We start from the raw sequence: 23,902 nt of genomic DNA, 5'->3' as shown, positions 1-23,902 counted from the left end.
TCTTTTAACCCTTTGAGGGTCGACAGGCCCTCTCCGAAACTCGTTCTCAGGGTCGGCCAAATTTCAAAAAAAAAAAAATTTTCTTATGAAAAAAGTTTTTTTTCTAAACATTATAGGCTAAACAAAAACAATTTTAACGTCAATACTTACCGAGATATGGAGGCGTGAAATTTGCCAAAATTGAACATGTGGTAGCATCGCCGACTGCCGTCACCCGGTATTTTTCTATTTACTTTTTTATGTACTATTTTTCAATTATTTTTCAATTTTTTCTTTTTCTGAGTAACTTTTATGGCCTCTTGAGGCCAACATGATCAGTATTTTGTAAGTTATTTTTTTTTCAATACTACACAATAAGGGCATAAACACTGTTGTCATTATTTTGTTTACAGAAAATATTTACACAAACAAACGATATGAAATGTTGTTTATTACTATTTTTCTATATTTTATATACACATATACAGTCACAGGGAATGTTTCTAGAAGTTCTGAAGCCTGTGGAACTCTTTGAAACATGGTGTCATGCACAGTGGAGTTTTACACTCCTCACACATAAAACGAGTCTCTCTGCGTTGTGTGCATTTTTTTGTATGTGCACAGACGTAACTCCTCTTCTGAGCCTTTTTCTTCAAAGCAGTAGCAGGCAGTTTTACCAGGAAGTGATCACCATGCTTCAGACGAGCAGGTCGTAGTTGAAAATTTGGTGGGCGGTCAATTGCAGGTGCTGTTCTATTTGTCTGATGACAGACAAACAGAATTTGCCGTACTGGGGTTTGTTTCTGGTGCTCATCTTATACATATAAGCATTGAGCATGGAAGTGTCCAGAAGATGGAAAAAGTTTGATGTACCACTTATAACTCTTGCGAACACAATCAGCAAACCCAATCTGCATGTCACATTTGTCCACTGAACGCATGTTGGTGTAATCAATCACAGCTGCAGGTTTTAAAATGGGTTCATTTCTCTCTATGCTGCCTGCCACTGTCTGCCATTTCATTAGGGTGAATTGATGACAACAGTGTGACATCTCGTTTGTCATGCCACCGAAATGCCATGTCATTGGCAGCAAACGCCTGCATCTCGCCTCTACGAGTGCCAGCGTCAAACCTGGGCATATGTTTCCGATTTGCACGCACTGTGCCCCACACATCTGTCATGTTCACTCGCAAAAAATCAGAGTGAGGGGCTTGTGTACCAGTTATCTGTATATAATATATGCCCCTTACCAAGGTATGGTTCTATCATTGTTCGAACCACATCACCTGAGATGCCCAATAACTTCCTGGTATTTTGCAATGTATAACTTCCAGTGTACACAATAATATCCAATACCAGACCACTGTAACAATCACAAAGCACAAACAACTTTATACCAAAGCGTTTCCTCTTGCTTGGTATGTACTGCTTGAAAGAGTCTTCCTTTGAACAGAATCAGACTCTTCAATTACAAGCTTCCTGGAGGGATAAAAAGGCGTACTGAATTTGTTTCAGATACACAAACACATTCCTAATCTTATATAACCTGTCAGTTCTGTCAGGCCTGGTTTTATGAGAAGTGAAGCATACGTAACATTAGCACAAATCGATTCACTGGCATTATATCACTGAAACCTGGGGTTGCAATCAGGGGGGTCTGTTGACCAGTATGATTTCACTTTGTGCTTATACACATGTGGCATAAGCATTATTGTGGCAAAGAAAAGATGCATCTCAGCCACAGTTGCCTCCTTCCACTGGTGTAGACGTGATTTTGGTGAAAGTAATGTGTTTGCCATGGTGTACTCGTAGTATGTGTTGCTTTCCATGACAATACTTTTCATCAGTGGTTCGTCAAAGAATAACTCGAAACATTCCAGTTCAGTGGCATTGTTCCCAAGTGCACAAGATGGCCGTATTCCACTTTGGCTGTCATCAAACTGGTGGGGATTTGGAACAAAATTGACAGCTTCATGCCAATCACAGGTGTGGTCTGCTGGTGGGTACTGGACAATGACAGGTGGTTGAGGAGGTTGTGGTTGTGGTGGGTGAGTGGGGGATGGTGGCCTTTGTTCTAGATCAGCTGAGGCAGGGGCGTGGGTGGCAGCATGGCCCACTGCTGGTGCCTCACCGCCGGCACCACTACCACCACGCACATTTTCCATCCCAATTGCAACAGTATCTTCGTCATTTTCACTGTCTGTTCCTGTTGTACAGCCACGGGATGTACTCGAGATACACTCCTTCCCCTTGGTATAACGTATGGCACACTACCAGAGCGCATATATCGTCGTATATACTGACGCTTCACTGGGGAATATTGCACTTCACTATCACTACTGGAACTAGTTTGAAGAGCTTGTAGTTCATATTCACTATCACTATCATCACCCATGCTCTCATCTGAGTCTGGGATTTGGGAAAATAGAAGTTTTCTCTTGGGTTCTGGAACAACTGAATGTGAACAAGAGGGCCCAGCACCAGAGGTGGAAGGCTGAGGGTTGTCTGGGTTTTCCTCACTATTACTGATATGTCATTAGTTTCGGTCAAAACCTCACTAAAATCACGAAACTCATCTTCACTGGCACTTCCATCACTATTAGAACTGTCACTGGGGAACAAAAGTGTCCCAGTTTGCCGAGGAGTGAGGACCTTCTTACCGCGAGGCATGGTGGACATTGTTTACTAAGAGGGCATTCCCACAATGCACCACTGGGTCCCAGATTTTTTCTACCGCGCACACCGACCACGCAGACCCATTCTCACACCTAGGCCTACCAGCCTTTTCGCGCGAGATTTGAGGCCGCTAGAATTTATGCGTACTAGTACGTCAAAAACCCCTACGCATAAGACGTACTAGTACGACCAAAACCCTCAAAGGGTTAATTGGAAAGAGCATATGGTTCCCAGGCATCCCCATTTATTTTAATATGGCACACAGTGAGTGCACACACTCATTCTCTCATGTCTAGGTGACTCAGGCTTATTGTGGCAAAGTTAAATGAATGACAAAGAAAACGTATATATACGTTTGGGGCGCATGAACGTATATATACGTTTGGACCGTTTAAGGGTTAATAAACAAAGTACAATAGTGCCTACATTACTGGGAGTGGTTGAAGTCCCTTGACCTTAACTCCTTGGAATGCTGGTGAGAATGATGGTACAGTGGGGCTGCTGTATCTGTGGGTCTGGTTTCCAATGTTATATGCAGTTTACCCTGGCCTGAAAATAGCCCTTAATTTTGCTTAATGACTGCAAAAAGTGATGGTAACTGATCTTCAAAGCCTAAGAGAAATAGTGAATGCTTCCCATCTGTGAAAGTGCTAATTCTGCACTTGTGTAATTTATCAAACTTTAAATATAGGATTTCGCTACTGTCTGCGGTAGGTCATGCAACTTATCCCCTGCATATATGGGGGTCCTACTGTAATACACATTGAAAATACTAGATGGACTAGTCCCTAATCTGCACACAGAAATCACTCCCTACAAAAGCAAAACTGCAGGTGGTGCAACATATTCCAGTGAAAAGTTGGGGTGCCATGAGTATTCTAAAACAGTGTCAGGCCCAAGATTGATAAACTGCCTCCCAGTATACATAAAAGGGGATTACCAGTTGATTCCTGGTTGTCTTCAGGGAGGTGGGTGGACAGTCAGTACCCGATCAGCCAAACTGGTTTGCGATTTGCTTTGTGCAGCCAGCCTGGTCATGGACTGGGGTCATGGGTGTTGACCCCCCCCCCCCCCCACCTCACCAACACTCCAGGTACAGGGCAGGATATTTCCTTAAATTTAAATGTAAAACATAATTAACCCCTTGACTGTTGCAACCCCAAATCCTGAGGCGTCTCCTGGTGTTGCCAAAAAAAAAAGATAATCTTTTCCCGATGGTAATGACACCCAAGTACGAAATTTGATGGAAAACTTGAGGAATTATGCTCTCGCGAAGTTAGCAGTCTCGACGATGTTTACGCATCGGCAATTTCGCCCACTTTGAGCCCTATTTTCGGCCAGTTCGTGTACTAGTCGACAAAAATAGCATTTCACTAGAACTCCATTTTGCTCGAATGCGTACAAGAAACCACCCACTTACCGATTTCAACTATCCAATAAAGTGGTCAGAAATTGGCAATTTTGCCAGATTCACACAAATTTCAAAAGATGCCAATTTCCAAATAGGGTCCAGAATAAACAGACATCCCCAGCACTAAAATAAAAAAATTTAATTAGTCATGTCCCCAGACCTCTTGTGCATTTTTTTTGCTTTCCACTTTGAATTGTTCTTGCAAAAAAAAATGATTTACTGTTATGCAGACTACTAAAGTGTAGAAATGGTATAAATAATATCAGCGCACTTGTGGAAGAATATTACCAGTTGTCGTGTATTGGACGCGTGGCATGATTCATTAATGTTTGAGCTTTGGCAAAAATCTAACATTTCTGCTACTTTGAGCTCAATTTCAAGGTACTTTTCATTGTGAAACCAATCAAAATCATCTCCATTTCCATGTCTTCCGTTCTATAAAATGACACCAGGAAAACTAGAATACAACCATAAATACCATACGAAAATGCACTGCAAAGTCGCTGTTTTAAACCAAAAACATTGGTCAGTTTTTTTTTTTTTTTCTCGTGCACTGTTGCAGGATTTTATATTGCGCACACTGACCACAGACCTGTTCTTTCATAAGTAGGCCTACCAGCTTTCTCTCGCTAGATTTGAAGGTGCTAGAATTTATGCGTACTAGTATGGCACCAACCCTGAAAGGGTTAAACCCAAAACTGCTGCATTTCTTTGCATTTTGCACAGCTTGCTGCAGGATTTTTATACTGCACTGACCATGCAGACCCATTCTCTCGTATGTAGGCCTACCAGCTTTCTCCTGCAAATTTGAAGCCACTAGAATTTTGGTGTATTACGGGACTGACTAGCTTCAAAGCCATATTGCAAGACACTGAATGGGTTATGTGTAGACAGCAGTTTTAATTTGCACAATGAAAGGGTTAAACTAGCATACCCCAAATAAAATTCACGTTAATGACTTTTTATATAGAAAAAACTTTTCTAAAATGAGAAGTTTATGGTTTTAAAGATGGTGATAAAATGTCCATTCATTTTCAACAGCAGTGTAAATTTGCCAGCAGTGTTTAGAATTTCTTGATGTCAAGACATGACTCTTCTAATTACTTTTAATGTTTAATTAAGTGTATGCTATATTAATGTTTTTAGTGTTTTAATACTTCAAATGTGGAAATGTTTAGTGACATTGCTCCACATAGAATATGCAGGGTACATAGTACAGCCTCTCGCTTCGCGACGTACTAGTTTACCGACTAGTACTATTGTCTTTTAAGACTGGCTCTGACCAGTATGCATACCTAAATATGTACGAGCTGATTTCATCTAGTGTTTATTGCAATATACAGTACACTATATAAAAATTTAAAAATATACCAAAGTATTATAAATGGTGCAAAAGTGATATTAAAACACTATTAGGTGGTTTACACAAACCCACTGATTATAGCATGCTCCTCGCCTGGTGACGCATTCGTTTACCAATGTGCTCTTAGGAACAACTTCAAGTGAGCTTTTTTTTTTAAGCTATGCACTAGGAACACTTGTGATGCAATTGTGTAACATTTCTCAACACATGTCAAAATTTAACTTTACTGGGTTATCTTGGATTAAATGAACTTGGTGGAATTCTGCCCCAAAGCATACTTTTGTAAAATTGATAAATTTGGAATAAGTATATTTCCATGCCATTTCCACACCTTGATTGCTATGGGTAAACACGTCCAATACGACTGATAACCGAAAAAAGGCAGATAACTGGGGTGAAATTTTGGCTAAAACGGGCGCTAACCAAATTGGCCAATAGCAGAGGGTCCACTGTACCAAATTGGCACATCTACACCAAATTGTGCTAGAAAAGATTAGTCTTGTTTAAAGGCAAATGCACATTTTTATAAATACTTTTCTCTGATTTCAGACACAATGGGAGATAAGGAGGAACAAGTACAGCGGGCCAAGCTTGCTGAGCAGGCAGAAAGATATGATGATATGGCTGCAGCAATGAAGCAGGTCACAGAAACTGGTGAGTATCTCGACATACTTAAGATATGTTAAGGGCAGATATTTTTGCCTTGGTATTCTACAACCTTTTCACTCTTGTAGATTTGCTATAATAATGCCCTCTATGCTGTGATTAGTAAATTTTGGCATGGATGTGGGATGATCTTCATGGTGGATGTGCACTGTTGAGAAAAAAAAAACCCTGCTCAGTGCAACACATAATGGGAACAGCTAACCTTTAACCTTGTTTGATTTAAAATAGCAATTTTGTGGCATATTTCAGGATGGGTATGAATTAACAGAATGGAAGATACCAATGAAATAATTTTGGTAGGAGATGGCTTGGAAATAGTTCATTCACAAATGTTTAATCTGCTTTTCCTGAGAAAGGGGAGGGGCACTGTTAGAGGGACTGTTTTATGTTTTTTTTTTACTAGGGCTGGTTATCGTTTAGGCAAACAGTTAAAGCAATCTGTTGTATTAGCTGAGAAATAAGATATGATATTCAGAATGAAGGGCAAGTGTTGAGGAGAGGCCTGGGGTAGAGGAAAGGTTGCTTAAGAGACTGAAATGCCTTTAGTGTTTGGACTGGTTTGTAAATTGGAATTTGTTGGATTGTGTAAAATTGGCTAAATTATGGACTTCTGCATGCTTTATAGGATACTTTTGATACTTAACCCTTTGACTGCTTCAGCCGTATGTCTTACAAGCCAGTGTTTCAGACGTATATATACTCGAGGCTTCAAATCAAGCAGGAGAAAGCTGGTAGGCCCATATGTGAGAGAATCCTGCAGCATGCAGTGCATAATTTTTTTTTAAATTAAAATGCCGACTGGGGTCTATTTTCGTATAGTATTTATGGTTGTGTTCTAGTTTTCTTGGTTGCATTTGATAGAATGGAAAACATATTATAGAAAGAGGTGATTTTGATAGGTTTTACTATGAAAAGAACCTTGAAATGGAGATCAAAGTAGGGGAAATGTTTGATTTTTGCTGATGTTCAAAAGTAAACAAATGTCATTTTCCAATAATGTGTCAGCATAGTTGCTGATCCCCTTGTTGTATAGCATATCATAGTACCATCCATGTGCTTTATATAGAAGATCCCTTTTAGGCAGAGTGACTGTTTGACGTCACGGGATGCGCATGTGTACGTTCGTACCTCTGCCTCCCTCTGTCGGCAGATAGACATCCAGGCATTGACACGGCAGACTGGGCTTCGTCTCCCATCAGTCTGACAATATATATTACCATCCAACTAGTGTCTACCTTCAACCCTCAAATCTCCTTTTAAGAACCCCCACGACAGATGTCCAAGTAGCGATTCTAATATGCAGTTGTGAATGGGTTGACATTTGTAAAATTATTACAATATTGCAGTAGTCTGCATAACAGTAAATCTTCATATATTTTTTTTTTTAATAAAAATTCAAAATAGAAAGCAAGAGTAATATCAGAGGGGTCTGGAGATGACTGATGAACCAAGAAAATGTTATTTTAGAGCCAGGAATGTCTGCCTTGTTCATTCTGAACCCTATTTTGAAATTGTCATATTTTTTAATTTGTGAAATTGGCCAAATTGCAAATTTCTGACCACGTTATTGGGTAGTTGAAATCGGTAAATGGGCAGTTTCCTGTACTAGATAGAACAAATGGAATTCTAAAGAAATAGCAGAGTGTGGTCGACTGGAACAATGGAATTAGCCAAAAATAGGGCTCAGTGGGCAAAATCGGCAGTTCGTTGACATCGCTGAGGTCGCTGACTTCACGAGAGCGTAGTTCCATCAAATTTCGTTCTTTTGGTGTTACAATTGGGAAAAGATTTTAATTTCATGAGAATAAATTTTTGTTTTCGGAAATTTTGCGACACCAGGAGACGCCTAAGGATCTGGGGTTGCGACAGTCAAGGGGTTAAATGGGTAGTCTTTTGCACTTGATAGAACAAAGGCATATCAAAACGAGGAATTGAACATTGAAATTGGCCTTAGTGTGTGAAATAAGACGTATAAATTGTACCCAGTCAACTTTGTGCCTGTAATTCTGTAAGTTCCCCTATTTGAAATCCACAGGAAGATTAATATTCTAGAATTTTTTTTTTAACAGTGAAGGTTACTTACTTTAAATTTGGCGAGGTAAAAGACTGACAAATGAGTTGATATTTGATGTAGGTGTACGTTAAAGGTTTCAGAACTTTTTACTGTGGATATAAGTGGAAGTTGCTAGATATTTTTTTTAATCTTTCCAGTTTATTATGGCATTCAGAAATTTAACTATAAAGTTTTTTTTTTTTCTCCTGGCAGACTAACCAACCATTGTGCTGGTTGCTACTTGTCAGTATTTAATACCACTGACAGTATAAATAAATGGCACCTTAAAATTGGGATGAGTAAAAAATTTAAACTGGGAAAAAAAAAAATTAAAATTGGTATGTGCTATATACCTCAACAATATTAAGCATGGCTGACATAAATACCTTTTACAGTTTGTAATAAATGGTATACAATACTGACACAATGGAAATATAAATACTTAAGCAGTAAAATGTGATCCTTAATTGACTGTTTTACACATGCAGTAGGCTTTATCAAGCCACAAACAAATGTTTGTGACTTGATAAAGTCCATTGCATGGTCAAAATGTTGTCAATGAAGGATCACATTTTACTGCTTAAGTGTTTATTTACCTCTTACAGTTAACCACTTAGTAAAACCTACATGTATTCTGGTTCAAGTCAGTCAAGTGTTTCTCGTGTGTGTGGGGGTGTGTGTGTGTGGGGGTGTGTGTGTGTATGTGCGTATGTGTGTATGTGTGTGTGTGTGTGCGTGTGTGTGTGTGTGGGGGTGTGTGTGTGTGGGGGTGTGTGTGTGTGGGGGTGTGTGTGTGTGGGGGTGTGTGTGTGTGGGGGTGTGTGTGTGTGGGGGTGTGTGTGTGTGGGGGTGTGTGTGTGTGGGGGTGTGTGTGTGTGGGGGTGTATGTGTGTGGCGTGTGTGTGTGTGTGGGGGTGTGTGTGTGTGTGGGGCGTGTGTGTGTGTGGCTGTGTGTGTGTGTGTGGCATGTGTGTGTGTGTGTGTGGGGCGTGTGTGGGGGTGTGCGTGTGTGTGGGGATGTGCGTGTGTGTGGGGGTGTGTGTGTGTGTGGGGGTGTGTGTGTGTGTGGGGGTGTGTGTGTGTGTGGGGGTGTGTGTGTGTGTGGGGGTGTGTGTGTGTGTGGGGGTGTGTGTGTGTGTGGGGGTGTGTGTGTGTGTGGGGGTGTGTGTGTGGGTGGGGGTGTGTGTGTGTGTGGGGGGGTGTGTGTGGGTGTGTGTGTGTGTGTGTGGGGGTGGGTGTGTGTGTGTGTGTGGGTGTGGGTGTGTGTGTGTGTGTGTGTGTGGGTGTGTGTGTGTGTGGGGGTGTGTGTGTGGGGGGGGGGTGTGGGGGTGTGTGTGTGGGGGGGGGGCAAGGGGGTTGTGTATACAGTGGAACCTCGGTTGTTGAGCTTAATTTGTTCTAGATGTCGGTTCGACAACCAGAATCGTATACAACCAAACCAGTTTCTCCCAAAAAGAATAATATAAATGAATTAATCTGTTTCAGACCAAAATGACATTATAATAATGTACTAACTACATAAAACAGTTTAAAATTATACAGCACACTGTAAAAATGAATACTAAATGAAAATTTAACTGCTTGCCTGTCAAAGGAGTCAATGGCAAATTTCTAGTTGCTTCAAATCTTTCAGGAGAAAGCTGATCAGTGTGAAGTGTTAAAAAAAAAAAAAATGCAGCACAGTGCATAAGAAAGTGGTCTTTGGTTTCAAACTGTCCAATGCACATCAACTGATGAGTCTGATATGCATTCATAAATGTGCTGATATTTTTTTACTTATGCAGTATGAATAACAGTAAATTTATTTTTTTAATTCAAAATCAAAAGCAAGCATAATATAAGAGGGGCTTGGAGATGACTAGTGAACAGATAGTTTTTAGTGCCAAGAATGTCTGCATTGTTTATGCTGGCCCCTATTTTGAAATTGGCCTTATTGTTTGTGAAATTGGCCAAATTAGTAATTTCAGATCACTTATTGGGTAGTTGAAATAGGTAAATGGGCAGTTTCTTGTATTCGATAGAATAAAAGTTCTAGCGAAATAGCAGTTTGGTAGACTGGAACAATGTGATTGGCCCAAAACCAGGCGAAATCACCACTGCGTAAATATCACAGGGACTGCTAACTTCTCAATAGTGTAATTCAGAGTTTTCCATCAAATTTCATATTTTTGTTTCATTACCTTGACAAGATGCACAGCAAGAGCTCGGTTTACAGCACGTGCATTAGCCGCTATACTGACAAGACCCACGCTCTGGAGTTGAGTGATTGTGTGATTTGAGCATTGTCTATAGACAACCCAGAACAGAGTAACCAAATTGAACAAATCTGTTTGAAATCAATTTGTTCGACAATTATGTAGTCCGTTAACCCCTTCAGGGTCCAAGGCCAAAATCTGAAGTGGTGCCCCAGTGTCCAAGAAATTTAAAAAAAAAAAAAATTTTCTTATGAAATGGTAGAGAATCTTTTTGTGAAGGTAATAAAACAAAAAGTACGAAATTTGATGGAAAATTGACGAAATTATGCTCTCGTGAATTTTGATGTCAGCGTTATTTAAGAATTGGCGATTTTGCCGACTGACTCCCATTTTAGGCCAATTACATTTTTCCAGTCGACCAAATTCTTAGCTATTTCACTAGTATTACTTCTATTCTATCGACTGGGCACAAGAAATCGCCAAGTCAACTGTTTCAACTACAAAATAAAGCGACTGGAAATTGGTAATTTGGCCAATTTAACACAGTTCAAAATGTTCCAATTTCAAAATAGGGTCCAGAATAAACAATGTAGGTATTCCTGGCAGTAAACTAACATTTCCTCTGTTCATTAGTTATGTATTGAAGCTTTACAAATAAATTCCATTGATTTTTTATTCGCAATGAATTTTTATTCACACACAAATATTTACTGTTATGAATATTGTAGTAATTGTATAAATATCACCACATTTGTGAACGTATATTAGACCCACCAGCTGGCGTGTATTAGACGTGTGAGGTCGTTTTTACTCTTGAACATCGGGAAAAATTTAACATTTCTGCCACTTTGAGCTCAGTTTCAAGCATTTTCCAGTGCTAAAACCAATCAAAATTATCTCTATTTCTGTAATGTCTTCCATTCTATCAAATGAGACCAAGAAATCACAAATACAACTATAAAAAGCACATGAAAAAACACTGCAAAGTCACTGTTTTAGTCGAAAATCACGATCTGTGTTTTTTCTCGTTATAGTGTGCTGCAGGATTTGTTTTGTGGTGCACACATACCACATAGATGTATTCTCTTGTATCTAGGCCCAAATTTACCACTCAGTTTCAGTGAGCCGAGCTCATGACGTAGATCTACGGGACGGACCCTGAAAGGGTTAAACAGCTGGTTCCACTGTAGTAGATAAATTTTTTCACTACCCCATTAAATATGAAAATTAGAATAGGGGGGGGGGGGGCATTGGGCCTGTTGTAGTAAAGTGCACAATCACCACCCACTTTAAACTAAAGTATTTCTAAATACTGAAGTGTTAGCTCAGTTTATTACCCATAGGAAGAAGACTAAGCTTGACCTAATTTAAGATTGGTATTAAGGGGTTTTTCTTAATACTGTAAATTTACTTTACAACCTAGGAGGCCTAGTTGAAGACTGGGTTGCTGTCTATTTTGTTACTAGTCCTGACCATGTTGAACAGTCAGTGCCCTCAGCTCCAATTTGCATGACCTTGCAAGTGTTCAGGTATGTACAGTACTAGTACACAGATGCCCTGACCATGAACACTTAACCCTTTCAGGGTCAAGAGGCCCTCTCCAAAACTTTCTAAGGGTCGAACATTTTTCGGGAAATTTTTTTTTTCTTATGAAATGATAGAGAATCTTTTCCCCGTCATAATGACACCAAAAGTATGAGATTTGATGAAAACTTGCAGAATTATGCTCTCGCGAAGTTAGCGGTCTCGACAACGTTTACGCATCGGCGATTTCGTCCACTTTGAGCCCTATTTTTGGCCGATTCTTGTGTACTAGTTGACAAAAATTGTATTTTGCTAAAACTCCATTTTTCTTTCTTCTATCGAATGAGTAAAAGAAATCGCCCATTTGCCAATTTCAACTATCCAATAAAGTGGTTAGAAATTGGCAATTTTGCCAATTTCACAAATTTCAATGCCAATTTCCAAATAGGGTCTGGAATAAACAAGACATTCCTGGCACTAAAATAAGTTCTCTGTTCGTTAGTCATGTCCCCAGGCCCCTCTTACATTTCTTTTGCTTTCCACTTTGAATTTTTCCTCGCAAAAAAATGATTTATTGTTATGCAGACTACTGCATTAGTGTAGAAATGGTATAAATATTATTAGCACACTTGTGAAGGAATTACTCGCCAGTTGATGTGTATTGGATGCTTGGCATGATTTGTTTACTTTTGAACTTTGGTTAAAATTGAACTTTCTGCTACTTTGAGCTCAATTTCAAGGTACTTTTCATTGTGAAACCAATCAAAATCATCCCAATTTCTGCAATATGTCTTCCATTCTATAAAATGAGACCAGGAAAACTAGAATACAACCATTAATACCATACGAAAATAGTGCTAAGTTGCTGTTTTAACCCAAAAACACTAGTTTTTTTTCTCATTACACACTGCTGCAGGATATTTTTTATACTGCACACACTGACCACATACCCATTCTTTCATGTGTAGGCTTACCAGCTTTCTCTCGCTAGATTTGAAGGGGCTACAATTTAGGCATTATAGTATGTCAATAACCCTCGTGCGTAAGCCGTACTGGTACGTCAGAAACTCTGAACGGGTTAAGCTGAGGCTTTGCAAAGTTTTGCTTCATTAATGGGTTTAAATATTTTTGTTCACTAAACCATTTACATTGGCTTTGCTTCCTTCAGAGAGAGTATACAAAACACGGGAGGTCCACAAAATGAGCATGTGGAGGACCTGTATGTTGACCCTTTCACTGTCTGTCCTGCAATATTATGGCTTGCAAGCCAGTGTTGGTCCTGTAATGGTACACCAAAATTCTAGTGGCTTCCAGTCTTGCAGAAAGCTGGTAGTCTGTGGGTCTCCAGTGGGTCTCCAGTGTAAAAATAAAAATCCTCGAGCACAGTGCAAAATGAGGAAAACAATTTGCGTGTTTTATTTGAAATGGTGTATTTGCGGTATACAGTGGTCTCTCGTTTTTCGTAGTTAATATGTTCCTGGAGTTGCTACTATTAATGAAATCTACGATATGCGAATAAATTTTCCATATAAGAAATAATGTGAATAAAATTAATCCGTTCCTGACACCCAGAAGTATTAAAACAAAAATTTTTTACGTGAAATATACATGTAGTACATAATACAATGGGAAATGATGAATGGAACATTAACAGCATAACACTTACCTTTATTGGAGATTCTTCTTAGTGTATGGGAGACTGGAGGAGGAGAGATTGGATTGTTTATAGTTTGGAAGGGGAATCCCCTTCCATCAACACCTCAGGTACCATTTGCTTTTCTGGGGTTGCTTCTCTTCTGTTTCTTAATGCCACTAGGACCACCTTGAGTCACTGGAGTCCTGTCTTGCAAAATAACTGTGGAGAGAGCTCTGTTTCTGGCATCTCTTTAACACTCCCCTAAAATGGCCCAAGACTTGTCACTGTACATGTTGCCAACATGGCTTGCAACAACCTTGTCAGGGTGATGTTTCTCCATAAAGCTTTCCATCTCACCCCACATAGCAAAAATCTCTTTAATTTCTGAAGAAGGCACCTTCCATTTCTCTTCCTCCTCCTCTGCAGCAAGATTGAGCTGCAATCTGTTGCTGTTCCTGCTGAAGCTCTTGCAGCTCCTCAGTGGTGAGCTCTTCGTTTTGGTCTTCCACCAATTCTTCCACATCCTCCAAACTTGCATCCAACCCCATGGAACTCCCCAGTGCCACAATTGATTTAACAGACATAGGCTCATCAGGGTCAGTCCCAAACCCTTCAAAATCCCTCTTGTCGACACAATCTGGCCACAATTTTCTCCAAGCAGAGTTCAAAGTCCTGGTAGTCACTCCCTCCCAAGCCATACCTATAAGGGTTATGCAATGGAGGATGCTGAAGTGTTCTCTCCAAAATTCTCTTAGGGTCAAGTGTCTGTGGTCAGTCAAGCACCTGTGAAACCATTGCTTTGGTGTAGTTTTTTAAAGTTTGCAATGACCTGCTGGTCCATGGGCTGGAGGAGAGGAGTGGTATTCGGGGGCAAGAACTTTACTGTGATGAACCCAAACTCCTCGAAAATTAGGTCATCCAAGTTTGGAGGATGAGCAGGTGCATTGTCCATTACTAGCAGGCACTAGATATCCAATATTTTTTCCAGGAGGTAATTCTTCACACTAGGGCCAAACACTTCATTGAACCACTCGACGAAAATTTCCCTCGTGACCCATGCCTTACTATTAGATTTCCAAAACACGCACAATTTACTCATCATAACGTTGTTTTTCCTGAACACGCTAGGATTTTCAGAATGGTACACTTGTAATGGCTTCACTTTGAAATCCCCACTAGCATTAGCACAGAACATTAGCGTCAGCCTGTCTTTCATAGGCTTGTCCTGGCATTGCCTTTTCCTCCTGTGTAATGAAGGTCCTCTTTGGCACTTTCTTCCAAAAGAGGCCTGTTTTGTCACAATTGAACACTTGTTCAGGTTTGTCCTTCAGCCTCTATGTACTCCTTGAATTCATGCACATATATTTCAGCTGCCTTGTGGTCCGAACTGGCAGCCTCACCATGCCTTACCACACTGTGTATGCCAGTACGGTTCTTAAATCTCTCAAACCTTTGCTGGCCTTAAGTTCACTCGCATCACTATTTTCAGGCAATTTCTTTACCAGATCCTTGTGCCACTGCCTAGCCTTTTCACAAATAATCAGTCATAAGAGTATCTCCTGCTAATTGTATCTCATTTATCCACACCAATAATTTCTCAACCTCTTTGAGTACTGGTGATCTCATTTTTGTCATCAGTTACCCCCTTTGCAACAACAGCATCCTTGATTTCCTTTTTCTTGGCCACTATGGAACATATGGTTGTGTAGGGTTTGTTATACATCCTGGCTAGTTCGGCTGCACTTGTCACTTTCATATTGTTCAATGGCGTTTTACTTAAATTCAATCTTATTTCTCACCTTCTTTACCACAGGCTTGGCACTAAGAGCTTTCTTTGGAGCCATGGTACCTTTAGTACTTGCAAGCACTAAAATGAGTGGAATATTATGAAATATTTCGTAGGAGCACGTGAGGGGACCTTCGCTTACTGGTAAACAATGCCAGACTGGCTGCCGCCCCGGCTCGCACCGTGCGTACGCGTCCCGGACGAACTACTACTCGCAAGGCAACCTATGAAAAGCCAGCCCATGTTTATACGAAAATATGCATATGATTTCCGAAATCTGATTCCCGAGAACTACGAAAAGCGAGGGACCACTGTATTTTCATATGGAATTTGATTGTATTCGTTTCCTTGGTCTCATTTGATAGAATGGAAGATATATTACAGAACTCAAGATGTTTTGAATGGTTTGCACACTAAAATAGTACCTTGAAATTGAGCTGAAAGTAGCAGGAATGTTCGATTTTTGCTGATGTTAGTGTAAACAAATTGTCGCACAACTGGTGGATCTAATGTGCTTTCACAAATGTGCTGATATTTATACCATTTTTCCAATAATGCAGTAGTCTACATAACGGTGAATCTTGAGTTGTGTGAATAAAAATTCAAAATGGAAAGAAAGCGTAATGAGAGGTGCCTGGAGACATGACTAATGAACAGAGAAAATGTTAATGTTTTCATTGATAATTCTGGACCCTGTTTTGAAATTTGCCTCTGAATATTGTGTGAAATTGGTCAAATACCAATTTCTGATTACTATTGGGTAGTTGAAATTGGCAAATGGGGGGGGGGTCTTGTACTCGTTCAACAGAACAAAAGGAGTTCGTGAAGTAGCTGAGTTTGGTAGACAATGGAATTGGCTGAAAATAGGGCTGTGAGCACAATCGCTGATGCATAAATATCACTGAGCCCGCTAACTTCAAGAGCACAATTTCTCAAGTTTTAAAATTTCATACTTTGGGTTTCATTACCATCCGAGAAAAGATTCTCTAGTTTCATAAGTAATTTTTTTTTTCTTGAAAATTCATCGACACTGAGAGCAAGTTTGTGAGCAGGGGTCGTGATGGTGAAAGGGGTCAAAGAACTTTAAAAACACATTTTAGTCGTATTTTTTTTTTAAAAGAATAACGAACACAATTATGTAGATGACGTTGCTGAGTGATGGTCGGATATAATGACGTTTGCTGAACTGAAATTTTATGTAAGTGGCATAAAGGCGATTTGATGTAGGCTATATCTGTTGGAAAGTAAGGATGCCATGGGCATAGTAAGAAATGCTTACCTATTGGTTATCCTACATAATTATTTTACCACAAATCTGATAAGATGCTGGAGGAAACTCGACCATTAACTCGACCAAGTGCCTGTTTGACCATACAAGCCTTAGAGCCAGACTTCAGTATATGCAGTACCTGTCAATGGTTCTGGGATAATTACCCCAAGTGCCATGCCTAACCAGGCTTAAATAGGAAAGCAAGTGGTGTTTAAACTAAGGTTTGGGGAGTGGTAATTCTTCACCTTGTGCTGGTTGGCTATACAGTATGCAGATTGACTTGTGTGGTGCCAAATTTCTAATACCTTGTGCCATACAAAGTAAACCTTCATACTGCAAGGCTTTCACTTTACAGCAAGTTTTGCTTTATAGTAGTATTACAGAGCCTAACCTGCTGTATAAATGTGGCCTGCCTGTACAGGTCATGTGCAACAATTTGCTTTTGTTCATGCAAGACAGGCAGTTACCTTGTTGGGAGAACCCTGATCTATTAGACTTCTGATTGGCTTAATTATTTGCAAATTAGCCACCCTCTAATACCTCAGAAGTCCACTCCCCTTCCTTCACTGCACTATTTTCCTATTTCACTTTCCACCACTGGCCAAATACATTGGAATAATATAATGGTAAATAAACTGTAATACAAGTGCTGTAATTATATATGGGGTGGTGGTGTAAGGGTCAGGTAAAAGGAGAAATTGAAAGATGTGGGTCATCTGTAAGTCAGGTTGACCTGGCAAGCCCCCAGACAAGTCTGGTCCAGGCACCAGGAGTAGAAACTTAATCCCCCTTAGTCTTTACCTTTAAGTATTCATTAACTGAAAGGATGGTTATATTCCAATAAGTTTTTTAACATTACCTGAAAACCACTGGTCTTTGAAAGTCAGACATGCCCTGCCTCTGCACCAGGCCCAGACTTGTGGAACTATTAAAAAAAAAAAAGCTACATGAAACCTCTTGCATGCCTTAAGTATGGGTCATTCCATGTTGAAGTGGTCTGATTTTAGAAGTGCCCCACCTCACCATCATGAATTTTGATTAAACTTGATGTGCTGAATCTACGTCTTAAACTAAGTTGGATAAAGTTAAGATCAATGAAATGGTTGCCGAGATAGAACCCTTTGACGCCATACCACGTCCATGTACTGTAACCCTATGAAATTTCTGCAGTTTTGAATATAATTTCTCAGTCTACCAAAATATATGAAACTACTCTCTTGCACAACTTATGCTTAACCCTTTGAGGGTCCAGAATTTTCAAAAATTATTTTTTCTTATGAAATGGTAGAAAATCTGAGGGAAGTAACCCTTTGACTGTTGCAGGCCCCTTTCTGAAACTGTCATTCTGTTGATAAATTTCTGGGGGGGGGGGGGGAATTTTTTTGTGTGTGAAATAGAGAATCTTACCCCAGTGATAATGACACCAAAAGTACAAAATTTGGTCGAAAACTCGCGGAATTAAGCTCCTGCGAAGTTAGTGGTCTCGGCGACATATACGCATCAGCGATTTCGCTGACTTTGAGCCCTGTTTTTGGCCAATTCTGTTCCAGTTGACCAAACTCGTAGCGATTTCTTCGGAACTCCATATTTTTTCCATCAGTTGAGTAAAAGAAACTGCCCATTTACCCAATTGAACTACCCAATAAAGTTGTCAGAAATTGGCAGTTTGGCCAATTTCACGCAAATTAAAGATGCCAATTTCAAAATAGGGTCCAGAATAAACAGTGTAGACATCCTTGGCACTAAAATATATTCTGTTCATTAGTCACATCCCTAGGCCCCTCTTATATTACTATTGCTTTCTATTTTGATTTTTTATTCATACAAAAAAAAAAAAGCAAAATTTACTGTTATGCAGACTACTGCATTGTAAAAATGGTATAAATATCAATGCACAAGTGAAAGAGTATTACTCCCCAGTTGAAGTGTATTGGGCATGTGGTGTGATTTGCTTACTCCTGAACATTGGTAAAAATCGAACATTTGAGCTACTTTGAGCTCAATTTCAAGGTAGTTTTCATTGTGAAAGTAATCAAAATCATCTCTTTCTGTAATATGTTTTCCATGAAAACAAGAATACAACGATAAATGCTATACGAAAATACCTCATTCGGTGTTTTAATCCAAAAGTGTTTTTTTCTCGTTACGCACTGCAGGATTTTTTGTGGTGCACACTGATCAGACCCATTCTCGCATGTGGGCCTACCAGCTTTCTCCTGCTTGATTTGAAGCCGCTACAATTTACACACAAATACGTCAGAAACCGTGGTGTGCAAGACGTACGTATATATATGACCGAAACAAAGGGTTAAAGAGAGAGAAGAAATTTGATGGGAAATTGATGAAAATACTCGCGAATTTTCTTGCATCAGCGATATTTATGTATCGGTGACTGCCCATGTTGACTCCTATTTTAGGCCAATTACATTATTCCAGTTCACTAAATTCTTAGCTATTTTGCTAGTATAGCATATGTACTTCTGTTTTATTGAGCATGAGAAACTGCACACTTAACTATTTCAACTACCCAATAAAGTGATCAGAAATTGGTAATTTGGCTAATTTCACAGTTCAAAAATATTAAAATTTCCAAATAGGGTCCAGAATAAACAATGCAGGCATTCCTGACACTAAAATAACATTTCTTGTTTATTTATTGTATTTCTAGGCTTTACAGATGAATTCCATTTTGATTTTTTATTTACATAAATTTTTATTCACTCAAAAAAAATAAAGCTTTACTGTTATACAATATTGTAATAATTGTATAAATACCAGCACATTCATGAGCATGTATTAGACCCACCAGTTGACTTGTATTGGATGCATGATTTCATTTGTTTACTGTTGAACACCTGTAAAAATCGAACATTTCTGCTAATTCGAGTTCAGTTTCAAGCTATTTTCAGTACTAAAATCAATGAAAATCATCTCGATATCTGTAATCTCTTTCTGTTAGAGACCAAGAAACCATGAATAAAACTGTAAAAACCATGTGAAAAAATACACTACAAAGCCTGCGTTTTAATCCTAAAAGGGCATTTTTTTTTCTCGTTATACACTGTGCTGCAGGATTTTTTTTATACGGTGTACACTTACCTGTACACTTACCACTTAGATCCACTCTCGTATCTAGGCCTAAATTTGCCACTTGCAGCTTGAGTGAGCCGAGCTCATTATGTAGAGGTATATCTTGGACCCTCGAAGGGTTAATCCAATGGAACTAATATGGATTTGCATTTTTTAAATTGACATGCTTATTGAACATCAAAGGCAAAAATATCAATGCATCAGTCAGTTTAACCTTCTGTGGCTAGTGTAAAAATGAATGTGAAATTGATGAAATTAAGGGGACGTTCAGGTTCGGAGCACGGAGACAAAAAAAAAAAACTCTAAAAAAAAAGTTATTGGTACCAAAAAATAGCTGAGCTTTCTGGCTACACTCTGGTATAATTATTATCCTTGTACAATGTTTCTAAAAGGAATTAGTCATTTATAACAGGCATGGTGACAGCGCCTTGTGTAACAAGTGCTGACGTGGCATTTAACCCCCCCCCCCCGTGTTATTTTTATCGTTTTCTTGTATCTTTGTCAAATATAATATAAATTCACCGTCTGAGATCATGCAAGAGTGGGCGGAGATAATATGGTCAAGGGACCAATCAGGTACCCCTGGGTATAGTACCCAAAATGGCCGACACCTCCAGCCAACAAAATATTCCATACCCACGCTAATATCAATTATAAGGCTTATTTACCTATCACAATTGATCTATTATGACATAATGCAATATAATAATAGCATAGAAACATAAAAAGTACACCTGAAAAAATAAAGCATATGATGCCCCATAGGAAAAAAAAATTCTAGCGGTGTATCCCCTGATGGTGAAAGGGATCTCTCTCATCAGTGATGAGAGAAAACGGATTTACAATGGTTAACTGTAATACACTCGTAGGTCACGGAAAAAGTGTAAAATAAAGCGAATTTTTCGGGGGGAAAAGAATTCCTGGGGTGCTGCGCGCTTCGGCCTGTATGTATCTCGAAACTAAGTTATTTACCTATTTAGGGGCAGTCCATCTTTATTTATGAATGAATTGACTTGATTTTAACAACAAACATAGAAGAATGATTGCTTTACAAGTTGTGAAGTACCTTTTTGAAGTATCCCAAATATTTTCAGATTTGTCTGGGCAGCAAGACCAACATCTTTCAAAATGTCAAAGTTTTGAAACTATTTTTTCTTAGCATGAAGATAAGGTTTATTTTAGAATTGGCACATGTACTTTGATGGAATTAGAGGTGTTCTATCAGTAGCAAGTGTCAAAACCACTTTTCCAAGTACCACTGAGAAGCAGCGACCTGCCAAATGTAATTTTTCGTAAATTTTGCATATTTCATTTCCTTTTTGGCCGATATGATTGAAACTTCAGCACAGGATACTTGATATAAGCTTCTAATAGTACACCAAAAATTAATGTAATCAGTTCACAAGTAAAGAATTAGTTCCTGACCAGAATGTCCCAGATGTTGCACACGTCTTAATTTCATGTTGGTATTGTATACCATTCTTGTACAACTACAGAATGTGAAATTGTTGACTATGCGAAAGTGAATGCGATTGTATGCAATACCGACGAGTTCACAAGTAAGACAGCCTTGTTTACAAATATCTAGTTTCATCTTAAGAGAATATTTAATTTCTTTTAAATTTAAATTTCCACTTTTTTCAAAAATTGAAAATTGGATATTCTCAATGTGCTGTTGCAAAATCTTGAAACATTTTTGAACTGCCTCCATTAGAAAGAGCATGTTTTAAACCATCTTAAAAAGGTTGCTTCAGTTTTTCATTGTGCCCATATAATGTCCAAAAAATAAGGGGCAGTTCAACGATTACTGTATGCTAATGTCACATATGCTAAGTGAAGTTCTTATAACACGTCTCTATTGATTTGACTTTTTTAATGCATTTAAATTTTTGCCCCACTTTAAGGCTCAATCAGTATGTCAATTTCAAAAAATGCAAATTCATAATAGTTCCATTGGATTAAGTGTAAAAAGTTGTATAAGATAGGAGTTTCATTGATTTTGGTAGCAAGAAATTTAAATTCAAAATTGCCAAAATTTTGTGGGTTTACAGTCCACTTATGGCATGGTGTAGGTTCTATCTCTGCAACCATTTCATTACAGATCTAAAATTTTACGAAAGTTGGAGACATTGTGGATCCAGCAGTTTCATAAAAATCTATGATGGTGAGGTGGGGAGACATGGTCCACTTGACATGTATGCTATGGAGAGGGAGCCTAGACACAGGTATCATCTCACAATCACTAAAAACAATGGATGTAGTTTTGCTTCATAAAGGTAGCAGCAAAGAATTAGACTTAGTTGTAATGGCCCACATAATAAAAATAAAATCATTGACAGTTCTAAACATGATTGCCATCCACTTGGATTCCCCAAAATGGCACAACTCAGGGTAGCATGTGTTTAGAGAAGTTGCTCCTGCTTCACAACTACTGGACCACTACATGGTCTTGGATGCACTGGAGGACACAGAATGCAGATATTGTATACACTTGGCAAAAGCCTTAGGCAAGTGTTATGTAATAGCATACAAAATTGGAAAAGTGGGGATATGGATCATCCACTTTCTAACCAATAGCACAGTAATGGTAAACAAGAGGCAGGTTGGAAATTGCCAATGAGAAGCTGTTCATGTGCAACAGTATGTGGGCCCCATTCTGTTCTCGCATCAGATGTAATCCATAGTGCACTTGCAGACAATGCTGGAATCTGTTGTTCATTGAGGACAATAATTCTCCAAGTGGAAAGAAACCATTTTCCCAATGGCCCATGGTAAAAACTGATTGAATAAAAATTTCAGTTACTGTTATGGAAATCTTTGGGAAGTATTAGCTAGAATGGAGATACTACAAACTCTTAACCATATGCTAGTGGAAAGACTGAAGGACTGGGGAGTCCGATCTAATATATAATAAAAACTATAACATGTTATATACTCTAGACTGAATAAAATAGGCCATATGGCGCAAGTCCACCAGCAATATTCGATATAAAATTATTACTCATCTCCATGTCGTATTCTTTAGTCTTTGAGTAAGAGAACCGTTTTGAAGAAAACTGCAGTAGAACTCCAGTTTACTAAGGAAACCACCGAAACCGGATTTTTTTTTTTTTTTGAAAAAAAAAAAATTGAGAAGGCTGGCCAGCTGGTGTTCCAGGTCTATATCAGAAGTACTGTAACTTGTTCACTTATTTTGCTTTACTGTGTGTTTATTACTTAAGTAGGATAATCACAAATTGTTAAAGATTGTTCTTAATTTTAATGATGCACATTTGGAAATATTCCAAATATTTTGGGATTTATGTAGAAGTAAAGGGCAGATTTTTTGCAAAAGTCTAAGAACTAAAAACTTTTTTTTTTGTGGAATGAACGTAAGATATTCGGTGGAAAGTGCATCATTAAAAATTCGAATTTAGCATTGTTCTCTCGGCGCCAAGTGCGCAAACAACCTTATGTTGCCCCATATAGGACTACCATCCTGCCAAAGGATATTTTCAGTAAATCTTTCTTTTTTTCAGTTTGGGATATCTTACTGACAAATATTTACAGTAAATAGTGTACATACATATTCTTGTGCACCAACAACAAAATCTGACGGTAAAAGTTATACTGCCCGAAAAGTTGAGCACAGGTGGTAAATGATAATCACTCAGATGTTTAACTGGTATGTTGAGAATAGGTAGCAGGAAGCCCAGCCTGCAGTCTTGTCTGGTCTGCCTGGGAGTGACTGGCTACTACCTCGCTGCAGAGCATCTAGTCTCAGTAGTACCAGTTCTCGGTAGTGCCAGTAACCCATTACTAGTGTCAGTAGTAATGATTCGTACAGTTACTGATCCTCTGCTCCTGTGAATCACCGAGTTATTCACTGTTACAGCTGACCTAGCATGATTTGTATGCCGCTCACCCTCTAGGCACTGAGTTAGTTGGATACAGGAGAGATGCAGGTCAGGCTTGGCGCTTCCCATATATTTCGTTAATATACGTACTTATCCTACGCAAGTGTTATTACCCAATCCACTTTTCGATACTCCGTGACACTAGCAGGGTTTGAACTCTGCTGACCTGACAGTATTTGAAGTCTGTAGCATCACGGCTAATGTATGCCGAGTTGTGCTGACGTGTGCAACCAGTAGTAACTGTCTGGTTGAATCCTTACTCCATGGAGAGGCTTGTTCAAAGACAGCTGTGGGGAAGGGTGGTCCCTACCCTGCCCCACCATTCATGGTATGGCGAGTAGGTATTCTTGGTTGGT

The 23,902-nt window shown here is 39.1% G+C and overlaps 1 protein-coding gene across 2 annotated transcripts in view; it reads left to right on the top strand.

The window, feature by feature from the left end:
- 14-3-3zeta (tyrosine 3-monooxygenase/tryptophan 5-monooxygenase activation protein zeta) overlaps positions 1–23,902 on the top strand; it is a 141,637-nt gene that overhangs the window by 33,060 nt on the left and 84,675 nt on the right. For both annotated transcript variants that reach the window (XM_053786943.2, XM_053786942.2), the window contains exon 2: positions 5,980–6,084. In XM_053786943.2, coding sequence (XP_053642918.1) covers positions 5,985–6,084 — 100 coding nt within the window. In that variant the 5' untranslated portion in view covers positions 5,980–5,984. The remainder of the gene's footprint in view (positions 1–5,979; positions 6,085–23,902) is intronic.

Source organism: Cherax quadricarinatus, chromosome 41 (assembly GCF_038502225.1).
Source record: "Cherax quadricarinatus isolate ZL_2023a chromosome 41, ASM3850222v1, whole genome shotgun sequence".
NCBI classification, from domain to species: domain Eukaryota; kingdom Metazoa; phylum Arthropoda; class Malacostraca; order Decapoda; family Parastacidae; genus Cherax; species Cherax quadricarinatus.
This window is presented reverse-complemented; position numbering and strand designations above follow the sequence as displayed.